This window comes from Arvicola amphibius, chromosome 10, assembly GCF_903992535.2.
Source record: "Arvicola amphibius chromosome 10, mArvAmp1.2, whole genome shotgun sequence".
NCBI classification, from domain to species: Eukaryota; Metazoa; Chordata; class Mammalia; order Rodentia; family Cricetidae; genus Arvicola; species Arvicola amphibius.
In genome coordinates, this window is record NC_052056.1 from 121340608 (window position 1) to 121365155 (window position 24548).

Below are 24548 nucleotides of genomic sequence, written 5' to 3' on the forward strand. Positions count from 1 at the left end.
ACTGTGAAAGCTAATCTAATAAGTCTCCTTGTAAAACATGTTTATTCCATCCACCCTGATCACCTAGAGAGCCCAGACCTTGAATTAGAGTTGCAGGAGATCTTCAGGGAACCTGTTCTAGACCTGGGGTGCAAGCCTAGGACTATGGTTAGTCCTGAGCCCGTCGATACTGGCTGGCTGGCTTGTTTTCCTACATGTACATACCAATGATAAAGTCTAGCTTATAAATTAGTGATGGTAAGTGATTCACAATAACAGGGCCGGCGGTGATGGCGCACACCCTTAATCCCAACACTCCAGAAGCAGAGGCAGGCAGATGGCAGTGAGTTTGAGGCCAGCCTGCTCTACAGAGCTACTTCTAGGACTGACAAGGCTACACAGAGAAATCTTGTCTCAAAAACAAAACAACAAAAGAGATTTCCAATAATATTAATAAGTAGATTCATTGTAACAAGTACCTTAATAAAATCTCCAGCATCTCTTCCCTCCTGCTTTTAGGCAATTGTTAAGGAAATAAGGGTTACTTGAGCAGAAGCAGCATGGTAACATAATGACCATGTGGTGACTAGCAGCGCACTAAATGCTAAGGTGCAGATAGCATACAAAGAACGGATACACTGTACAAAAGGACGCTTTGTGGATCCAATCTCACAAGATTTCATCACATCCCTCAGGGCGATCAACAACCTAAAACATACAAACTATCTCTGGAATTTTTAACTCAATATTTTCAGACCGTGATTGATAGAAGGTAAAACCACAAAGAAGGGAAGGCTATTGAACTGACCAGACATTTGCCTACCACTTGACTGGGAGTTTCTGGAAGATACAAGTAGTTCTTGCCAAACACAGCTATACCCCTTCTTGTTAGCAGAGGCAAACTTTACACATGCATTGTGGATGGACCAGGTTATCTGCTACAAGAAAGTAGCTAAGGAGAAGGTGGTGCCTCAGCTCCAGGCTGTGGCTCACTGTGCTCTATCTACATCACAGAGGAGACAAAGCTGGACTATCCACCGCACACACTGACTGCTTGCACGTGTTAAAGTGCATCATTTGCAGGAACACGCTGGACCTAGCCTGGCACACAGAGCAAGGGCTGGCAAGTCAAGTCCCAGCTAGTTGATACTACAAGTGTTATAACCTTGCCTCTGTCCGACTACTCGGGTCATCTAGCAAAGCCCACAAGTGGTGCCACAGGCTTTCTAGAAACCAGTGAGTGGAGCTATGTGCCTATAAAACTTTATTTGTGCGCTCTGACCTTTGAATTTCTCATAGTTTTCACACAAATGGTGTTCTCCTCTTGATTGCTTTCAACTGCTAAACCACATAGGAACTATTGCTCTCAGGCCAGAAAAACACAGATAAACTCATCATTTGCAGAGCCCGCTTGAAAAAAGACTACAAGTGAGTTACAATACAGTAAATTCTGTATGGTTCAATTTTATAAATTAAACATGTGCACTGGAAACAAGGCTTGTCTGGTATCTACTGTTGATCCAGGTGGAATTATATCTTTACTCCTCTTTTTGTTTATTCATAATTTTCTAAGTTTGTGCATTTGTTTAAGGTTTTATGTGTGTTGGCTTTCTTATACAGCCCAAGCTGGCCTCAAACCCAATCCTCCTGCCTCAGCAGGGTCAGGATTACAAATGTGCACTACTCTCCGGGCTAAAGGGTTGAATTCTCTGCAACGAATACAACATCCCTTTGGTGACTGTTTTCATAATGCGATAAATGAAAGAGGAAAGGAAATTAACAGTCGAGTAGGTGGGGCTAGAAGCTCTGCCCAATCAGTATGCCCAGAAAATGACCTTTAATACAAAGCTTGCTCGGGGTACCTGGGTTCTCCAAGGGCTTCAGCTTCAAAAAGTGTTGCCTCCCACAAGCATCGCTTTCTCAAGGCCAAAGGGGCAAGAGGAGAGGAGATAGGAAGGTTGCCGCGACCCAGGAATCAATCAACCCAGGCACTTGTGTGCTGGGCAATGTTTTCTCCAAACAACATCACTGAGTGCCCACCTAGGGCGCTAGTTTGCGAGGCGGGCTCCATCCTATAGCGGCCCAAGCTAAACTCGCATCTCTTTGGGAGGAAGGTGGAGAAAGACAGGGTGTTCAGGGGTGGACAGCGGATCTGGACTGGGAGGGGTACACGAGTTTGCAAAAGCAGTTATTAAAATCGCGGGCTTACTTACTTTCCTGTGCGCTCAGGGAAACAGACCTTGCATTTGGCGGGGCTCATGTTGCCCGGCCCACCGGCCAATCCTAGCCGGCTCCCATGGGGATGCGCAGTTTGTAACCCCTAATCCCAGGGAGCAAGCCCCGTTCTCAAGGCACAACAGCACGGTCGCCAGGTCGCCACCAGAGTCGGAAGCGTTCTCCCGGAGGGCCTCTGGTCGCAGCCTGCGACAGCTGCAACAAGCGGGACAGTGCGCCTCGCAGGCCATCCCGAACTGCCCCCTACTCTTGGAAGCCGAAGAAAAGCCCCGCCTGGCCACGCCCTGCTAGAATGACCGACCTCCTGCCAGTCCCCACGCCTCCCACCAGGCTATGTGGCTCCGCCCACGCCCCTACGGCTCGGCCACGCCCCAAGGCCTCGCCTCCAGCCAACTTCCAGTTCCGATCAGGCCACGCCCCCAAAGAGCTGTCCCGCTCAGGCCCCGCCTCCCCTTTCCCCAAGCTCTTGCCCCGGACCACCGGTGAGCTCATGGAGTCTGTCCTCCTTCTCCCAGCAACCCCGGAGATGTTTCACAGCCCTCTACACTGCACTCCATAAGTTTGACATGCACGGTAAGGATCCGATGAGAATCCTGAAACTGAAGAAGGCAGTCACGCTTGTGCTGGTTACAAGGGGCGGGGGGGAGGGGCTCGGTGAGTTTCCCACATTCAGTTTAAAGATGTTTTAAGTTACATTTATTATTTTTATAGGCAGGGGATGGACCTCCCTCAGCAAGTGTAGAGATCAGGGAACAATTTGTAGGAGTCGGTTCTCGCCTTCCACCACGTGGGTCCTGGGGATTGCTTGGGTTACCAGGCTTGGTAGCAAGCATTTTTACCCGTTGGAGCCACCTCACAGCCACCGTGGTCCCTATTAAGCATCAACAAAATCGGGAAAAGTCCAGGAGGCTCCCTGGGCTCATCCCCACCACACCTTGGCTTCACAGATGAGGAAGGCATGGACCAGAGAAGAGAAGGCCCTCACAGGGGCAGGACTATACATAAGAACGTTCTGAAGCACAGCATAAAAATCCTGCAATGATAAATGGGGGGGGGAGGGGCGGGGTTACTGAGGGCGTAGCTTAATGGTAACCCCTGATGGCACCTGTTCCCTGGGCTGTAGGCCCAGGATCTCCCTCTAGAGGGCCACTAAGCACCCCACAGCCATGTGAACAGGAACTCTTGCCGCAGTTATACAGAAGTCTGAGATTCTGGGAGGCCTGCCTTAGACAATTGAAGGAAAACAAAAAAGGGTGGGCAAAATTCTCAGTTTAGATTTTCTAGGTCTCCCCACCCAAACCATGGTTTTTAACTTCACCTCCTCAAAAAAGAAGAGGAGGAAGGAAGGAAAGAGAGAGAGAGGGAGGAAGGGAAGGAGGGAGGAAACCCACAATAGGTTGATTTGGTTTTCTTCTTGTAAGTTTCACGGTAGTACCCATCCTCCCACTGACTAACAAAGACACCCAAACAGCCTCCCTTCCGGCTCAGGATCCTGCAGAAAAATCTGGCTCTGAAGCTTCCTGACAGCCAGCTAGCTTTTTAACGCCAAACTCCCAAAGCTCCCTCAATGTTCTGTGGATGTTCTAACTTGGTGCTAACAGTGTGAACGGCACCGTGTGAAGACCAGCTCCCCAGTGAGGATCAGCTGCAAGCTTGACGTGGATTTGTCTGAATTCTTTTTTGACAGGAGAGGGGAAGTCATGGTCCAGAGATCTGATCTCAGCACTGGCTCGACTGACATGCTGACGGCATGGGCTTGGTAGAGCTAGTGAGAGTGGACTTCTACCTCTGTGCTCTGCTCCCCTGAGCCCCAGAACCCTCTCCTAGTGCGAAGAAGAAACCAGGTGCAGCACGCCCCCGGGGCTGTGCTTCTCCAGACCCCCAAGGTCATCCGAACTGTGCAGGTCAAATTCTATTTTGGTGTTCCTTCTGCTGTCCAGGCTGGCTTCAAACCTTTGGGTTTGGGCCATCCTCCTGCCTCAGCCATCCTAGGCGGCCAGACTCCAAGTGGCACCACACACCCCGGCTGATTTCCTTCTGCCTGCGTATATTAAGGAATAAAGATGGGAAGGAGGGAACGCTACGCACCCTGCTGTGCCACTCTGCCTGCATACAAACCAGCACGTGCTTTTCTCTTTTTCTCTTTTTTCTTTTCTTTCCCTTTTTTTTCCCTGTTTTTCTTTTTAACTGAGACAGGGTCTCATGTAGCTGGCCTTAAACTCCCGACGTTCTTGCCTCAGCCTCCCTGGTGCTGGGTTACAGGCATGAGCTCCCCACCCCCAATGGCTGCACTGTTGAATGAAATAGCTCAAATGGGACTGTGGCTCCACCTTGTTTTTAAGCCTTTCTCTTGCGCTATCAGCAACTAAATTTAACTTTGGGTATTGCGGAGGGAAAGTCTTGGTCAGTTGCAAGACACACGCTCAACAAGAATCTGATTGCAAGAGGCTGGCTGTGGGGTGGAAAACTGTTCTGACAAACTTGGCTGCCCTTACCCTCCAACGTGACCTTGACTGAACCTCTTCTCTGCACTTTCTGATCTATAAAACCACCGCATAATTTGCTTTCACCAAAAGAAAATTCAGGAATAATGCTCTAGCTCAGTTGGTCGTGTTGTAAGCAGTGCACACACGCACGTGCCTGTGATCCCAGCACTGGGGAGTGGGAAGGGGAACAGGGTGATCAGGTGGTCAAGGTCACCCTTGAACAGCCCAAATTCAGCCCTCAGAACACACAAGGTAGAAGGAGAACTAACTCCAGAAAGCTGTTCTCTGACCTCCACACGCTCCATAGCACATGAGTACACACATACAACATAACCACATGCATACTGCACATACCACACACATGCAACACAACCACACACATACTGTACATACCACACACAACATACCCATATGTAAACACTACACATACAACCGCAACTACACACCTGACCACACACTTAAACTACACACACTAACACATATCACACGTGCTAAAACATACACACTACACACACAACCACCAAGTACAACCCTAAAATGCAGACATTGTCGACTGTGTCTTGAGGGCCTGCTCTAGCACACGGCACACAGTGCCACGGTCCTCCCTTTGAAACTCCCACTTACTTTGGGATCTGGGATATGTTTTTTAGAAAGGCTAAATTGTGTTCTCTGTGTTATCACACTGATAATTCAGCACAGGGAAGGAAGCCTGCAGATAAGACAGCTCAGCGCCGACGGAGAGTCCGCTTTCATAGCTTATCCTCAGCACCGCAGTGTCCTAAGCCTGAACCCCATCCTCTCCCACCTAATCCACCCCCAGCATGCAGTTAGCACCACAGTGTGTCCCTGTTAGGAGGACACCCAGGTATCTAACACCAGGTCCACTGTGCACCAAACCTATGGGTACATAGTCGGCAGGAAGGGTTACACTGCCTCCGGGTTCGTGACCTGCACCTCAGTGAGCAACTGTTTTAACACACCACACGATGTGCTTATTGGCTCTGTTTCTATCAGTTATGGGAGAATTTGAACCCTTGACGACCAACCAAGTCCAGAAAAGGGCCAAGAGTGTCAGTATCTATCAACATATTCTTCCACCAGCCTGTTCCTCTAGCCGTCCCCTCATCCACCCCTCATCTGCCCATTCTTCTGTGTAGTCAGCACCCACCCATCTATTCAGCTACCAGCCTACATATATCCATCCATCCATCTGTCCTTCTGAGCACCCATTCAGCTGTCCATCCATCTGTCTACCCATCTATCCACCTGAAGAGTCCAAGAATAAGAATATAAAAATGCAGATTCCAGAGATAGAAATGTAGAAATAAAGAAATATAAAGCTGTAAACCTAGGAGAATGAGAACAGACTGTCAGCAGCTTTCTCTGCAGCTTGAGGATTAACTATTAACAGTGGGCTATTTCGCTTTACAACCCATAGCTCTATTTACAAGGCCAGAACTTCTCTCTGCAAACTGAGAGTAGAGCTCTGGCCATCCTTGATAAACGATAGATATGAACTGAGTTAATCTTTAGGAGAAGGAGATAGTGACCTCTGGGATAGGCACTGCCTTTGTTATGGGAAACTGGCACCATTAAAGGGGAGGCACAGGGCTTCAGTATACACTGCCTAGAGGTGCCAGGAGAGACAGTGGACAAGGTAGAAACACCGGTTTGACTAATGAGCTCTGATAAAGGAGGTTGTAAAGTGTGGCAGTCTGTATCTGAGTTTTACCTAGAGATAGTGTGACAAACTTTCTTCTAGCCGGGTGGTGGTGGCACGCCTTTAATCCCAGCATTTGGGTTTGAACTCTGTGAGTTCAAGGCCAGCCTGGTCTACAAGAGCTAGTTCCAGGACAGACTCCAAAGCTACAGAGAAACCTTGTCTCGAAAACAAAAAACAAAAAACAAAAAAAAAAAAGAATTTTCTTCTGTCTTCTAAGTTCCCAGCCTAAGAACCAATTATTCTAATTTATTAACCCTCTGATATTACTAGCAGTCCCTTTTTCTAACTAATTGCTAAAGACATCTGGATTTTTTTGCAATTAGTGACTTTCACTGTAATCTCCTCTGAAACATATTTCATGATTGCTGCCTAGTTACCCATTGTCGTTAGAACCCACTCCCCTCCCTTAGGGTCTCCGTTGACTGGCCCACTGGTCGGGACAAGATCATAAAAATTCCTTTGTTCAGACCTAATGCTTGGTGCCCCTACTTAGAAACCAACCTTTGGCCACAGCCTAATAAACACCCTGTCTAGCTGTGGTCTCATCTAGCTGATAAGCTTCTCTGCCCATGGTGGGCTTTTTGTTTGTTTGTTTGTTTGTTTGTTTGTTTTAAGTTTGCATCTGGTTTTCCTGGAATCTTCTGGTTTATTAGACTTTGGTGGTCTGTCCCCATCTTTGCGCCAACCCCTGGACCCAACACACTAACCATCCGCCATCAGTTTCCACGCTTGTTTCTGCACGCCCCGGAATGCAGATATTGTCTGTAGAAAGCACACATCACTTATTTTGTCCATGCGTCTGGCAAATATTCAGAGGCTACCATTAGCCAGTGCTGGGCTAGGCGGTGAGCAAAGGCAGACCCTGTACTCGGGGACTTGCTCCCCAGCACAGGAGAGAGGCGACACACACAGGCAGATAAAGACATAACAGCTGAGGTTGGGTCAGGGACAGGGGCGCTGGGTAGCAGGTCCTTACAAAGATGAAAAGGAGGAGGCCAGTCCCTCCTCAGTGTCACCAAGAATTCTAGGATAGTGACAGCCACTGAAAGTGCAAGTCCCAAACCGCATGGCCACCACAGGCCTTTAATCCCAGGACTCAGGCGCGGGGGGCAGGCGGATCTCTGTGAGTTCAAGGCCAGTCTGGTCTATAGACCAATTTCCAGGACAGTCAGAGCAACACAAAGAAACCCTGTTTTAAGAAACAAAAGACAGAAGAGAGCCAATCCCTGCGGTGGGACAGCGGCCCTGGTGGGAACAAAGGAGTCATTAGTGTAGAAGGAGCAAAGAGCCAAGGAGGAGGGCTCTAGGAAGGTGAGGACACAGTAGGGAGGGAAGGAGCTTCTGCCTGCCACTGCAGCCTGGCCGGAAGAAGCCTGTCTAGAAATTGGCACCTGCAGCAGAGCTGGAGCCAGAGGGCATGATCAGAAGCCACAAGAGGCCACAGACACGTCGTTTCTGCCATGATTCTCACAGAAGGGCAGAGCCCTGGGCAGACACCCAGGTCTTCACTAGCTGTGTGTGCAATGGGAAGAAGCCAAGACAATCAGCTAAACCTCTAATCTGGGTATCCTTCTACAGAAACTGGGTATCCCAAGATTTTAGGAGACCAGCTAGCAGCTGCTGCCATGTGAGTATATTCCCCTGAAAAGTCTCACGTTGAAGACGTTCAAATTCATATGCTGAATTCATATCTGGGGACAGGGCCTTAGGGAATTAAGATCAGATGAGGGCATGAGGATGTGACCCCCCACCCCCCACCCCATAATGGCATTAATGGCTTTTTAAGAAGAGAAAGTAGGACCTGAGCTGGCATTTTAGCCTGTCTCCTCGTGCCATATTAGGATGTGAGGCAAGGCCTCACTGGGTAGGTGGCAGGCCCTGTTTCTATTCCTGGACTTCTCAGAACCAATGAGCTTCTCTTTCTCTGTCTCTCTCTGTCTGTCTCTGTCTCTGTCTCTCTCTCTTTCTCCTCCCCTCCCCGCTCCCCCCCCCCGTTGCCCATTGTCTAAGATAGGATTTCTCTGTGTAACCTTGGCTGTCTTGGAACTCACTCTGTAGACCCAAACCCATAGAAAAATCCACCTGCCTCTGCCTCTAAGTGCTGGGATTAAAGGAAAATCCACCTGCCTCTGCCTCTAAGTGCTGGGATTAAAGGCATGAACCACCACCATCCAGCTTCTACCTGGGGTTCTTTAACTGGTAATGAGTCACCCACAGGCTCCTCTTTCCCAGCTGGGCTGAGAGCTCTAGAAAGCCACTTTGCTGGCATGGGGCCCTGGGCCCACAGCAGGTGCACACAGTGGGTGCACACAGCAGGTGCACACAGAAGGAGCACACAGCAGGTGCATGCAGCATGTGCACACAAAAGGAGCACACAGCAGGTGCACGCAGCAGGTGCACACAGAAGGAGCACACAGCAGGTGCACACAGAAGGAGTACACAGCAGGTGCACGCAACACACACCAGGTGCACGCAGCGGGTGCACACAGAAGGAGCACAATTAGTGATTCTGAAAGGAAGGAACAGGAAGCAAAGAAGTCAGGCCTTGCCTTCTGCTCTTCCACATAGCTACCCTCTGGTATTGGAGGATAAGAGGGAGGTGCTGGGGAAGGATGCAAATCCCCCTGCCAATCAAGGATACGAATGTCACTTTAAGTTCTCTCCCGACTCCCAGTATGAAGAGAAGGTACGTTACCTCATAGTGGGTGCGTGGGACTCAGGGTCACTTGAGTTTGGCACAGCCTCCAGAGACAGGGTGCCCAGGCTGGGCCTGCTGCCCTTCCGGGGAGAATCCCTGAAGGAGCCAGCACTGGAGTCCTCATCAGAGGAGTTGTCATCGAAGGAGCCCAGGATGAAGTTGGTCATCAGCTGTCTCTTGATATGTGCCTGTTTCTTGTCCTCTCTGGAGGGGGATTTGGCTTGCTGGCCTGGAGGCCTGGCTGGAGAGGATAAGCCATTGGTACCTGGGACTTCTGGGCCTTGGGCTGCTGTCCCGTTGGTTTGGAGTTCTGGGGAGGGCCAGGTGTCATTGGAAGACAGTGGATTCCTCGGAGGCTTCTGGTGGGAGGGGGGCAGGGAGTTCTGACAACTGGCATCTCTGGGGCCTCTGTGGGAGGCTGGCTCCTCCTGGTCCGGAGTGTCCAGACTGCTGCAGTCGCCATCTTTTTGCAGGGGCTCCGCGGACCTGTCTGATTCCTCGCTTGAAAGGAGGCTCGCTTCCACCTTACTGCTGGTGAGTGGCTTGAAGTCTGTCATTGTCCCCCAGCGTTTTAACCAGGAAAATGTCAGGCAGGAGAAAACCAGGCAGGTTAAAAAGAGAAGCAAGACCATTCAGACAACTGTCAAGAGAAGAGAGAGCTTACAGTTACAACCAACAGATTTCTCTCCTAATGCAGCAAGTGGGGCAAGGGTATTGGGGTTCCTATACTGGAGGGACAGTGAGGAGAGAAATGGGGTTCTCCTCTGACCTCAGGTCCTACCATGCTCCTGTGGCCCAAGGCATGCTGCTGACCTCCTGGATGTGGGTATATTCTGTGACTTGAATATGTCCTCCCAAAGTTCATGTGTGATCCCCAGGTAAACAGTGCTGGGAGGCAATGAGAAAGAACATGGCAGGGGGAGAGGATGGAAGGGCGGGTCTCTTGCTCTCTTGTGCATCTGCTTCTACCAGGGGTGAGGTACAAGAAGATTCTCATGAAACACAGGCTTTTCAACCTTGGCCTTCCAGCCTCAAACCAGGAACTAAAGAGAAATTCTTGAGGCTGGGCATATGGCTCAGCAGCTAAGAGCACTGGCTACTTCTGCAGAGGATCTGGGTTCAATTCCCAGCACCCACATAGCAGTTCACAACTATCTATAATTCCAGTTTCAGGGGATCCTAGGCCTTCCTCTGACCACAGAAGGCACCAGACACACACGTGGCATATATACATATGGCAGGCACAAGAACTGCAGGCAACTAAGGGATGCTGAGAGCAGGAGACATGGTCTTCCCCAGGGAAGAGCACACCAAGTGGTTATCCAACACCAAATGGTCAGCCCGGAAAACATGCAAGTAACATTATATGGTCTGAGTAGGTCATACTACATATTTAGGGATACATATGCATATACATATTTGCTTGTAACAATAATAATAATAATAAAAAGACCATGAATTGGAAAGACAGCAAAAAGGAGTCTATGGGAGGGTTTGAAGGGAGGAAAGGGAAGGGGAAATACTATAATTATATTATAGTCTCAAAAAATACTGACAAAATAAGAAAGAAATCTTTCTTTAAAAAGATAAATAAATCTTTTGAAAGGATGCATCTGTTCTTTATAAATACAGTCTCAGATACTTTAAGATCACAACCAACAATTGCTCAACATGAGCCACCCATGAGAAAGAACTAAAGAACATAATATACCACAAAGGACTTTGTTCTAGAAGCATTATTTATTACATCAAAAGCATGAAACAATTCAGATATTCTTTAAGGCCCAGCATGGTGGTGCATACCTTCAATCCCAGTACTCAGGAGGCAGAGGCAGAGGCAGGTGGATCCCTGTTGTATCCCAGACAAGTCTGGGATACATACTGAGACTGATTCAAAAATAAAAGTCAAGTATCTTTTAACTGAGGAATAAACAGAACGAGGCACGTCTACACAATGGAGCATTACTCGGCCGTAAAAAGGAATGAAGCCATCTGTGATTCACACTGCAGTATGGTTGAATCTGAAAACCTTATACCAATCATGAGAAAACACAGATTATAATTCTGTAACTTCAAAATGTCCAGACCAGGCCAGCCCCAGACAGGAAGATTCATGGTTACTGAGGGACAGAATGATGTTCACAGGGATGGAATCTAAGGCTTACTGTGACCACAAGCACTCTGAACATACTGACAGCACTGGCTAGTTTTCTAGGATGTATTTATTTTATGTATAGGAGTGTTTTGCAAGCATGTATGTACGTACATACATGCCCTTAGAGGTTAAAAAGAGCATCAGGTCTCCTGGAGTTAGGGATGGCTGTGAGCCACCATGTGGAAGCTGGGAACTGAATCTGGGTTCTTTGCAAGAGCAGCCAGTGCTCTTAGCCACTGAGTCATCTCTCCAGCCTTGTGAATTTGTTCTTTACATCAGTGGATCATTTATTTATTTATTTATTTACTTACTTACTTACTTATTTACTTATTGTGTATACAGTGTTCTGTCTGCGTGTGTGCCTGCAAGCCAGAAGAGGGCAGCAGACCCCATTACAGATGGCTGTGAGCCATCATGTGGTTGCTGGGAATTGAACTCAGAACTTTTGGAAGAGCAGGCAATGCTCTTAACCGCTGAGCCATCTCTCCAGCCCCTATATGAGTGGATTATTGATGTGGGAAGTCCTTCTGTTTATGTGCTGCTTTTATTGGTTAATGAATAAAGAAACTGCTTTCGGCCAGTGGCTTAACAGAAGATAGCCAGGCTGGAAAAGATATATAGAGAGAGACTGAGAAGCCATGCAGCTGCCACCAGAGACAGACGCCAGACAGAACCTTGCAGGTAAGCCACAGCCATGTGGTGATACACAGATTAATAGAAATGGGTTAAATTAAGATGTAAGAGCTAGCCAATAAGAAACTAGAGCTAATGGGCCAAGCAGTGATTTAATGAACAGCTTCTGTGTGGTTATTTCAGAGCTGAGCAGCCAAGAACAAACAAGCAGCCTTGTACAATAGATTATGTCATTAAATGACTTGTATGCTACATAAATGACTTGTATGTTATGCAAGTGACTTGTATGCTTTTTAAATTACTTGTGCATTATGTAAATTACTTCTGTGCTATGTAAATACCTTGTACGCTATGTAAATACCTTGTATGTTATGTGGATGACTGTGTGCTATGTAAATACCTTGTATGCTATGTAGATGACTTGTGTGCTCTGTAAATACCTTGTGTGCTATGTAAATACCTTGTATGTTATGTGGATGATTTGTGTGCTCTGTAAATGACTTTAGCTACATTGCTAGCCTTCTGCACCCGCAAACTCCTCTGCAGATTTAACTAACCATGCTGAAAACATTGGGAAGAAATTGGATCTGTATTACACACTGGCTTTTCTGCCACTGTTCTCCAAGCCATGCTGTCTAATGGCTCCCTGTAGCATTTACACCGTTATAAGCAACCCAGAGATTGGAGTATGTAGGGGCTGTGTGTAGATATCAGGTAAACACACCATTGTATGAGGGATTTTGCTATCTGTGGAGGTTGAGGTCAAGGATGGCTGGAAACCACCCAAGATCGGTGTTACTGCTGTGGCTAGCTTCCTCTGCCTCCTCACAGTGTCACGGCTGTCCTCATGCCCTGGAGGAAGGACTGCATCCAGACCCAGGGCAAGTGCACATGACCCGGGGCACTTACAACTAGAATGTACACTCAACAAAACCACAGAGAGCCAGCCCTGGGGTCTGGAGTACAGTCATCTATGCTGCAGACTGAGCATGGCCCTGGGGTCTGGAGTACAGTGTATGCTGCAGACTGAGCCAGCCCTGGGGTCTGGAGTACAGTGTATGCTGCAGACTGAGCCAGCCCTGGGGTCTGGAGTACAGTGTATGCTGCAGACTGAGCCAGCCCTGGGGTCTGGAGTACAGCTGTCTATGCTGCAGACTGAGCATGGCCCTGGGGTCTGGAGTACAGTCGTCTATGCTGCAGACTGAGCCAGCCCTGGGCTCTGGAGTACAGTCTGTGCTGAGGACCGAGCAAGCATGGGTGGGACGACTGCATTAGGATTCTGGTTCTAACCCCAGTTCTTCCCCCCACAGCTCTGCCCTCTGATGAGCAGATGATTACTGTCTGGAGGAAATACCCTTTAAAAATGTGGGATTTGGGGCCAGGGAGATTGGCGACTAAAAGTGGTAGCTATGTAGGCCGGAAGATCTGCGTTCAATCCCCAGAGGCCATGAGAAAAACTGGCCATGGTGGCACATCTGTAATCCCAGTGCTCATGTGGCAAGATGGGAGGGGAGACAGGAAAGCCGTTCAGAAACATGTGGGTCTGGCAGCACAGTGGGAAAGATCAGAGACACTGCCTCAAAACACAGCAGGTGGGCTGGGCAGTGGCGGCACGCGCCTTTCATCCCAACGCTCAGGAGGCAGAGGCCGGTGGGCCTCTGTGAGAGAAACCCTGTCTCACAACAACAACAACAACAACAACAACAAAATCCAACTCCCAGGAAAGTTATCTTCTGACCTCTACAGGCAGGCCAGCCATGCACACACAGAGAAATCTCCTAAAATCATGGCTTGTACACGCCCCGACATCTCTGAAGCCAGTCTGCTGGCTAAGGCTGTAGCTGAGGAGTGGGTGTGCAGCCTTGGGGTACCCAGACTCCCCCAGAGATGAAATAGATGGACCAATGCTGTCGCGGTTATGTCAGAACCACCGCAAAATCAGGAAGCACTCACTGCTCAGGCCTGCAGCGTCTAAACGGCGTCTTCTTTTGTGATTTCCACACAACGTTCTTTAGGGAAATGGAAAATGTTCTTAGGTTTTCCTGGAAATGTGGGAGCCATGCATGGACCTCATGACCGCTTGGCAGTTGGATCTCTGTGCCACTGGCAAGGAGTTCTGGGTAAGAACTTATTTTCCTTATTTTCTTTTAAGGTCGTCAAGTTTCTTTTTAAAGAAAAGCGAGGTAAACCAATGTCAACGTCATGGTTGTCTCAACGGACACACACACAAAAACTGATAAATCCCACACCTTTCCCTGACTGGAAAAAAAAACATTTAGGGAACCAGAAATAGGAGGGGGCCTTAAAATAACAATGACGCCCCCAAAGACCAGAGATGAGACTGGGAAAGACACATGTCCGGTTCTAGCCGAGCAGGCACCTACACAAGGAGAGCAGAAACACAGGCTATCTGCAGAGGGTTTGGCCCCGCACAGACAGAAGTCCCAAAATCCGGGGGTTGGAAGGGGGATGATGACAGAGAGAAATCGAGCACTACTAGGGGGAGTAAGTTTAATTTGTAGGACCGAAAGTCATCATCCCAGAATTAACCGTGTTCCTCATACCAGCAACCAGCAAGCTGAGATCCAATTTACAATGACATCAAAAGAACAAAATATATGGGAAAAGATGTATCCAAAGAGGTGGAAGGCATGTCTACTGACACCCGCTCAATAAGGCTTGCGTACACAGACTAACACGACATGCTGAAGGACGAGAACACGCACTGTTGCTGAGGTAGCCTCCCCGCTCAAAGGGATACAGGTGGATGTAAAATCACAAGGGGGCCCATAGGCAAAACAATGCTTCAAAGAACAATGGGCTGAGGATGGGGCTCATGGGTGGTGTGTCTGGCTAGCATGCACTAGACCCTGGGTTCGGTCCGTAGGACTGCATACAATTGCATAAGGCAGCACAGGTCTGGAATCGTAGCAAGTGGAAGGTGGAGGAGAGAGGATCAGAAGTTTGGGACAGTCACTGGCCACATGGAGACTTTGATGCTAGCTTGGACTGTATGAAACCCTGCCTCAAATCTTCTTTTTCTCCAAATCAAAAACAATTCCCAATTTCTAAACTTCCTCCAGGGTCGGGGAGACAGTTCAGCAGCAGGGGCTGTGTGGCATGCATGAAGCCCCAGGTTTGATTCCGGGACCAACAAAACATGACTGGAGCTGTCATTTGTTGAACTGTGGTACTGATGTGGGGATACAGGGCAGAGAGGTGAGATTCGGACAGAGCCACGCCTGTGACGAGGCAACCAAGAGGAGTCATGGCAGCCTGCTGCTGGAACAATCTGTCCATCACATGCAGATGGATGAAGCTGGACCCCTGTTCCATGTAGCATCAGAATCAACTCAATGGTGTTATGGTTTTGGTCCCTGGTCCCTTTAAGAGACAAGCCACACCCACTCCCTCCCCCATCCGCCGAGGCTTGCTGATCTTCAGCTTCCGGCCTCTCTCTCTCTCTCTCTCTCTCTCTCTCTCTCTCTCTCTCTCTCTCTCTCTCTCTCTCTCTCTCTCTCTCTCTCTCTCTCTCCCCTTTCTCCCTTCCCCCTTCATGACCCCCTGAATAAATATTCAACCTCACTCTGCAAGTCGAGTCTACCCATGTCTCTGTCTTCTGCCCACCCGCCATGTGTCTCCCTTCCTGGGACCAGCCACTGCTTGGGGACTGGCAGCCGTCTCTGCCTGGGACTGGCTGCTCCAAGAGTCTGCTGCCTGCCACCACATGGCCCGCTACTACCTTTTGGGACCTACAGCATTTCTGTCTTCCTACAGCTGCTGCCTGGGACCCATTTTTTTTAAAAAAACAACAAATGGGCCAAAGGCCTTAACCTAGGAAATCTAGAAAATTCACAAACCTTCATGAAGTGGGTTTGATATGGATTCTGAAATATGGCTCAAAAAGTGTGAGCAACATTAAAAATTGATAAACTTGACTTCATCAATTTTTTTTAAAAAATTTGGGCTGGCAAGACAGCTCATCAAAAAAAAATTGCTCACCGTCAAGTCTGATAAGGTGAGTTCAAGTCCCCAAACCCGTACGGTGGAAGGAGAGAACAGACGCCATCTACCGACTTCCTCTGACCGCCATGTGTGTACACACACACTCGCAGGTAAACAAATGTAACTCTAAAACACCCAGATGCCAGCAATGCATGTGCTGGGGAGGCTAAAAGCAAAGGACTGATTTGGGCATGTGTGTGTGCACGTGGTGAAGTGTGCCCGGGTACACATGTATTCATATGCACATGTTTGTGGAGCCCCAAGGCTGATACACATTGCTCTCCACCTTATATACTGAGCCTATACACTCCACCTTATAGACAGAACCTAGAGCTTCGAGCCAACCAGCTTGCCCTACAAATCCCACCTGTGCTTCCGCCTGCTGGAGGTAAGGCGGGTGCCATGGCAACCAGGCTTGGTCCTGGATGCTGACATGACAAGTACTTTACCCCACTCTGCCTCAAGGACTGTGAGTTCAAGGTCAATTTAAGCTGTACTGCAGGAGAATAAACCAAAGTAAGGGCCTACAACAACAAGGACACTCGACGTCGGACCGGAACCTTCAATATGCCGACAAAGCTAGTGGAACACTCGATGTTGGGCTGGAATCTCCAATATGTTGAGCCCAAGCTTCTTGACACTTGGCTCTGTTGGTTCCTTATGGCAATGGAAAGGTAATACACGGGCAAAACAACAAGTGTGGGGGAGGGGCACTGCCCGCTGCTGCTGGGAAGTTAACTAACAGAGCAAATGCTGAGGAAGACAAGTATGGAGTGGGTCCATAAAAAGAATGGTGTGCGAAGCCGGGATTGGTGACACGGGCAGAAGCTGGTGAATCTGTGACTTCGAGGCCAACCTGGTCCAGGACACCCAGGACTACATAGAGAGATCCTGCCTAACAAAACAAAAACGGAAAAAGAAATATACAAAGAGGTGCACGCCCATTTTTTTTTGGGGGGGGGGGGTTGGTTTTTTCGAGACAGGGTTTCCCTGTAGTTTCTAGAGCCTGCCCTGGAACTAGCTCTTGTAGACCAGGCTGGCCTCGAACTCAGAGATCCGCCTGCCTCTGCCTCGGAGTGCTGGGATTAAAGGCGTGCGCCACCACCGCCCGGCGGTGCACGCCCATCTCGCCAGTAAGGGAGAGGTGGAGGCAGGAGGATGAGGAGCTGAAAGTTGAGGGTCATTCTCAGCTAAGGTGAGCTGGAAGCTAGCCCACCTGGGCTGACGCTATCTCAAATACATAAAACAAAAAGCAAGTCACAACACCAAATTTTATCATGAGATCCAGCAAGGCCAAGGTTTCAAGGTTTTCTCAGGAAAACCAGAAGCAGGCACCTGTGTCCCTACGGGCACTCCAGGCTCCACTCCCTCCCCACTCCCTGCGAATCTCGAGCCTTGTGCCACTGACGCATGAGGCAGTCCTTGCTTTACAGAATGCACCCCTGCTCCGCCCGACAGCCAGCAGCAGCAGCAGCTCCCTACGCTGGGACAACCAATGGTTCCACAGCTAAAGGCGACTGCTGCCAAATCTGAGACGACCGGGGTTCAATCCCCAGGGCCCACATAATAGAAGGAGAGAACTGATTTCCACAAGTTGTCCTCTGACCTCCACACAAATGCTGTGGCATGCACTTGCCTACACACGTGAACACACACAAATCCATAAATGTAATTTAAAATTTTTTAAATGCCTCCAGAAATTAAGAAATGTATCATGAGAGTCAAAAATCTGCCCTGGGGTGAGTACCAGTCTTTCCAATGTTTATGCCCCACCCCATATAGCTCCCTTTTACTTCTGGATGCTGAGTGAGAAACTTCTGAGGCCACGCTTCCTCTGTGTGTGTGTGTGTGTGTGTGTGTGTGTGTGTGTCTGAGGGATCGTCTCTCTACACAGCCCTGACTATCCTGGAACTCACTATGGAGACCAAGCTGGCCTTGAACTCATAGAGCTCCGCCTTGGAGCGCTGGGATTAAAGGTGTGCGACCCCAGGCCTGGCTGGGGGTTGCTTCTAACACTGTCTCTCTTGCCCTTGATAAATTGTCACAAGAGGGCAATAAAACAACAGGAAGGAAGGTCACCATCCTGAAAGCATTTTACAAGTCCTCAGGAGAAGTTCTCTCTGTTCACGGACAGATAGCTTTCCAAAAGGTTGCAGAAGCAACCCTGGCACCCTCAGAGGCCCAACAGGTTCCTCAGGCAGGAGGGTATGACGGGGTGAAGGGCCCTTCCATCCCTGGCTTCTGCAGAGAGGGCACTCCCATCTCACACACCCTGCTGCCTGCACACTCAAGTCCCCTCACAACCACGCAGCCGTGCTCTCTCCCTAGTCCTTTTCCCTCAGGGCTCAGTCCACCTTCACCAAGACCTGTAGGCACAGATTAAGATGAAAGATATTGTCACCTTCTTTGACAACAAGGTGGCCTGTAGGGACATTTGCTTGTAGATCATTGTGCCTGGCATGGTACTAAGCATGTAGTTGGTGTTTAATAATGGCACTGGATAAATACACCCATGCACACACTGAGCGCCAAGCAACGGCATGAACTGAGCTGGACTTCTGCACTTTAGAGGTCTGTTTCCTGCAAGTGCACCTGCAGCAAAGAAAACGAGCAAAGGACACAAGCTGATGTCACCACCACAAGCTGATGTCACCACCACAGGAGGTGGCAGAGGGATGGGGGAGCCAGGGAGAGACCCTGATACAGGCAAGTTCCACGCATGGACATATGAAATAGTGTCATTAGAAATAACAAGCATGTGAAAAGCATTTCAGTTGTTGCTGAGGGAATAGCATGATGGAAAGAAAAACACCCGGATGGAGCGACCTCTGGTGATCTGATGACGCACTCTGTGCTCGTTCCCACTGGGAAGCCTGGGACACGGTGTACGCTTTGTGCAATGCAAACTCCATGGAACCTGCTTAGGAAATGTTTGCTGCGTTTCCTACATGCAACAGACAGTGGCCTGGGACTATGGCTATGCTGTGCCCCTAAAGGGTCATGTGCTGCGGAGCTTGTCCTCAGCGGGAATGATGTTGGTGAGGACAGGACCTTTAAGAGATTCAGCCAGGGCAAGCTAATCCATCATGGAGCCACAGATTACAGAAAGGACTGGTGCTGGCCTCCAGGTGCCTTAGGGCTTTGTGGGGATGAGATGCCATAAAAATCCCTCGCTCTCCAGCCTCACCATATTCATGTGTCCCATCAGGATGCCATCTGCCACACTGGGAAGTCACTAGAGGGCCCTAATCAAAGCAAAACAGAAGCTAAGCATGCTCTTAGACCTCCAGAACTTTGAGTTAAATAAACCTCTTTTAAAAAAAAATAGTATCAAGCATCAGGCACTTTGTTATCATGGAAACCAAACCCAGGCAGGCAGACACAGCAGTGGCTGGTGACGGTCTCGCAGGGTGCACAGCAAATGGACCACACTCAGACCTGGAAACTGATGAAGAGAAAAGGCAGCGCTTCCCGGGACTGCCTCCTCCCCTCCATGCCGGTCCTATTCTGACGGGAAGCTGTGATTCTAACACCAAGTGTGGCCAAAGTTACCATGTGGGAACCTCCAGGGTTTTTTCCTTATGTATTTATTTAAAGACACAGTCTTACTATATAGCCCTGGCTGTCCTGGAACTCACACCGTGTAGACCAGGATGGTCTGACTCACAGAGATCCATCTGCCTCTGCCTCCCAAATGCTAGGGTTAAAAGTATGCAGTGCCCATCTTCCCTCCTTCCTTCCGTCCTTCCTTCCTTCCTTCTTTCCTTGTTTGTTTCTTTCTCACAGCACAGGACCCAGAGGTCACAGGAACAGGAGTGAGTGGAAGTGGGGAACTATTTGATGAAGCTGCCAAGACTCCCTCTGGGCCTGTCCCTCTCCCCCACAAAATGCCGAGCTTCCCCCTTGCCTGGGAGTTGCTCTCAGAACGGCATGTCCGCACACACTCAGTTTACACACACGTGTGCCTGCACACACGTGTGCCTGCCGAGCAGGCCTCCTCAGTTGATCCCTCCATTCCCAGAACATTGTGGTTGCACGAGCCTGCCCTTACCCGACTTCCACTTTAGAGTCTGGACACCTGAGGCTCAGAGCAGCTCAGTCTCTCAGCGTATCTCAAACTCTGGCCCATCACCCACACGTCCCCCTCTCAACACATGGATACAAATAATTACCATACGTCCCAGGGCACTCCAAGTTGTGCTGGTCGTGTGCCTTTAAGAAGGGATGGCAGACCAAAGTCTCAGCTAACGGTTGCCAGTGGGAAGTGGTCTGAGTTTTCAACGCTCAGGGTCTAGAGTGGACAACAGGTACAGGAGGAGGGCCCCGAGTAGGCATCTGTCCCCAAGTGGTTGCCTTCCCGTGAACTGACACAGCGGACTCTCAAACTGGATGCTTGTCAAAGGTTTTATTTAGTTTCTTTTCTCCCCCCCGGGCTAAACTCGAACCCAGGACCTTGCCTGAGTAAGACAAATGCTCAACCTCTAAGCCACACCCCTAAGCTTATTTTTATTTCTTGCAATTCAAACCTATGTAACAGCAGTCTGGTGCCTGAGCCACAAGCCTCCCGTGACGGATACAGGAAGCTGCTGGGCTCCAGCAAGTGCTGGCCAGCATCCAGCACCACAGTGCAGCAGGTGGAGGGTATGCTTGCTTTCCACCACTACCACCCCCCAAAAAAGAAAAAAAAAAAACCCAACACATTCACCCTGTCTCTGCATGGTCTTAGAGGGACAGCATGTCAGCGTCCTGCAGCCCCCATCTGTACTTGGACTTCTTCTCCCACCCAGTTTAGCTCCCGAGTGGTGAGGGCCACTTACCGACACTGGGGGCACGGCCACCAGCTCCATTCTCATCTAGTCTCACAAGTGCCCACAGGGTGACTAAGGGAACCCAGCCTCCAAAGTATCACCTTTCAGTAGGAGGCTGTGGTGTGCTGTATCAGGCCACAGGGGAGGGGCTTGGCCCGTGCCCCAGGGCAGAGTGGGGTTGGAATTCCCTGCAGCACACCAGCACACCCTTACCTGTCCCCACAGCTCTGGCCCTGGCTCGGTCCTCACGGTCCTCACCTGCCTCTCTCTGTGATCTGGGCTTGCCAGCACGGAGGACCACCTCCCCTTGGCTTGCCAGCATGGAGGACCACCTCCCCTTGGCTTGCCTGCATGGAGGACCACCCACCTCCCCTTGGCTTGCCACACTCCTGTACTTAGGCCTACTTTGCGTTCACGCAATCTTTCTTCTTGCCTAAGCCTGGTTCTCTGGAGTCTATTTTAAATGCTCCCACAGCAAGGACAGGTGGTGCCTGGTGGGCGAGAATACAGAACGCAGCTCTTGTGCTCAGCCCTCCGACACCTGCCCGGAGAGGAGGGGAAGGCTCAGCATTTTCTTGCGATTGGCCACACTGGACACTGTGGAAAATGTCTCAGGATAGAAAGTGGGTGGCCAAGGACTCCCCAGCTGCCAGGAGAATGGCATAAAGCCAACTGTAGTTACTAAGACACGAAACACTGCCCCTGGGGATGGTTGATCTGTACCCCTGCCTGTGAGGACAAGGGTATCACAGGCCACAGTATTTCTCCAAAGCCAATCCCATCTGCAACCTGATGTAAGAAGACATGGTGTCCAGTTAGCCTTGTACCCGAGTAAACAGAAGCCCAAAGTCATGCATGGGCCACATGCCATCTGCACTCAGAGAGCCTGGGGCAGAGTATGAGGTTCTGGCGCTCAGAGGGCATTATCCTGGCCAGATTTTAACCTTATTCTGAACCAGTGTCCCGCATCTAGAAAAGCCACCTCGCAGGATTACTGTGAGAGTCGACAAAGCCTGTTTAATCATTTTGTGTGGATCCTAGTGGCTCTCCCAAAAAGAACAAGGTCGACAGCTTTGACTGCGAGCACCCCACTCCACGAATGGAAAGAAACAGGCTTACGGTGGGTTCATGGGCACCTACCCGTTCTACTCAGGCAGTAGGCCACTCATTAGAGATGGGCCAGCCCAGACAGAAAGACCCCATCAGGCACCCCAGGACTCCTGAGATGTCTGAGCTGCCAGCAATGAGCTGCTGGGGGCAACACAACCTACGTACTTTTTCCAAAGTAAGGAGGTTCTGGGCCCTAAGCTGCACCAACATTCCATCTGTTCCCTGGCCCAGGGGTGGGGGCTGCTGAGATCCAGACCACTTTTCAGGTTACTGGGAGAGAGAAGGGTTAGAAACACAATCCACGGGGACAATGAAACTGAGAATGCCAGGGAGTGTGGCAAGGAGCAGCAATTCCCAATGTGGCAGAGTTAACTTGCATCTCTAAGGCCACTGGGCAGGGAGGACAGCCACTTCCCTCATGGCCTCATCTCCTTGTGCCTCTGCTCTATGAAAGCCACCACTTCCTGGTTCCCTCCTATGGAAAACCGAGAAAACCGAGGCCTGGCCGATCCCTCTGGCCCCTGGTGGCCTCACTCAAGAGTCTGAGTACCCAGCCCTCACTCTCTGATTCACAGGTGGGGTGCTCTCCTCCTGAGCCCTAAGGAAGGCCCAGGTCATGAGAGCAGGAAGCACTGTCTGATCAGGTGTGCTGTTGGCTGCAACCTCAGGGCCCGAGCAGGAAAGGGAAGAGAGCAGCCTGGGCTACTCAGCAAAGCTACGTCTCAAGGCTGTAAAGGTGGCTCGGCCTGTCGAGGTGCATGCTGCCAAACCTGAAGACCCACACTTCGAAAGGAGAGAAACAACTGTCGCAAGCTGTTGTCGGGACCACCACACCCATGAAATGGCGTGTGGCAGTCAGACCACACGTATACACATATACACAAAAACTAAACAGATGCAATTAAGAAATAATCCTTCTCATCTCAGAAGGAAGTCCTGCGGGGTGCACTGTTGCTTCCTAGAGCTGTGGGCTACTTTAGTCTGTTCTGTTACCTCAGGGACAGACACAGAACAGAGCCCCACAGTTCAGGCTTTCCTGGAAAGGGCTTTAGGGAGACAGGAGTGTTCTGTTCAAATAAAGAAAAGCTTTTTTTTTTTTTTTTTTTGAGATAGTATTTCATTATGGAGCCCAGAACTTGGTATATATAACAGGCTAGTTTTGAACTCACAGAGATCTGCCTATCTCTGCTGCTGTGTACTGGAATAAAAAGTATGAGCTACCATGTGTGGACTTTTCTGGTTTTAAGTTTTATTTTTTATTTTTTTTGGAGGGTTGGGGACAGTGTCTGGCAGTATGGCCAGGCTAGCTTTGAAGGTAGCCAGGCTCCTTCCTCAGTCTCCCACGCACTGAGATTACAGGCATTCACTATCACACCTAGCTCAAAAAGCTGGGGTTTTTTTTTTTTTTTTTTGGAGATAATTTATTTTTGTTCTGTGTATGTCTAGCTATGCATGAGTTTACGCACACGAATGCCTTTGCCTGTGAAGACCAGACGAGGACATCAGGCTCCGGAGCTGAAGTTCCAGGGAGCTGCCTGCTGCCTGATGCGGGGCGCTGGGAACTAAACTCCTCTAGAGAGCATCGCATGCTGAGCTGTCTCCCGGGCCCCTGAAAGCCCCTGCTAACCGCAGCTGCCTGTAGCCACACAGCTCAGAGGCACATGGATGACTTAACATGTAGAGGGAGCAGGCTGTGGATTCAGCCACTCAGCTGGCTAAGGAGAAGCTGAGGATGGTGCTTCAGGTGTGGCGGAGCCACGAAGATTGCAGCATGCTTGAGGCCAGCGTGGGCCTTAGGGTAGGGGCCTGGTCCATGTCCTCAAAGGAAAACAATCCACAAGCAGCAGAAAAAGAGGTAGCCACACGCCAGAGAATGGGTCTCCAGAGAAGCCCAGCTGCCAGGCCAAGGACAAGCAGGTAACTGGCAGGTACATGGCTGGTGTCAAGTCCACTAGGCACTGGGGCATGGGGCATGCACAGCGTTGGAGGTATCGGAACTTCAGAGTGGAAAACACACCTGAGAAAAGCCGGTGTGTCTCTATATAAACATCTCAGGTGATTACATGACGGGGCACTCTGGGAGTCCTGGCTTAGAAAGGCACAACCACAGTGCCCAGCACACGACAGGTGCCCAGTTAGTGCCAGGAGAGCCCATCTGAACTTCAAGCTGTAAGAGAGTTAATGAGAGCCTTAACTTCCTCATCTGCAAAACAGGGACAATGACAGGAGCAACCTCACCAGCCTGCTGGGTGATGGAGCTCACCAGGGTGAACTTAGCCTGACTTCATGACCACGGTGACCTCCGTGATAGCTGCACTTTGCCCATTCACACTGCTCCTCAAGTAGTGCTGGCTGCCCCTGGGAAATCTCACCCTTTGCTTCACCTGGTATCAGCTGGAACATCTCTTCTATCAAGTGTGCCGGCTGAGGCTTCCCCCAAGCAGCTCCCTGGGGCTGGACTATTGCAACACACGGCCTGGTTTAGTGGAGTAACCTCCAGACGCCAGAGGGGGCCTTCCCACCAGCCTCAGAAACTGAGGTGGCAGTGTTGGTGGGAACTGAGCCCCAGGCGAATGGCCTCCCTGAGAAGGAACAGTGTGTTCCCCAGCTTGCCATTTCCAGATGCAAAACCAAGAGCCGTTCTAGATCTGCCTCCTGGGGTCAAAGCTCTGCGCCACTGCCAGCCAGGCAGATTCAACACTATCTGTTGCACACT

The 24548-nt window shown here is 49.9% G+C and overlaps 1 protein-coding gene across 1 annotated transcript in view; it reads right to left on the minus strand.

Moving 5' to 3' along the window:
* Acacb (acetyl-CoA carboxylase beta) overlaps window positions 1-20867 on the minus strand; it is a 99900-nt gene extending 79033 nt beyond the window's left edge. The window contains 2 exon segments of the mRNA XM_038344946.1: window positions 9119-9761; window positions 20732-20867. Coding sequence (XP_038200874.1) covers window positions 9119-9753 — 635 coding nt within the window. The 5' untranslated portion in view covers window positions 9754-9761; window positions 20732-20867.
* Between the last annotated feature and the right edge of the window lie 3681 nt (window positions 20868-24548).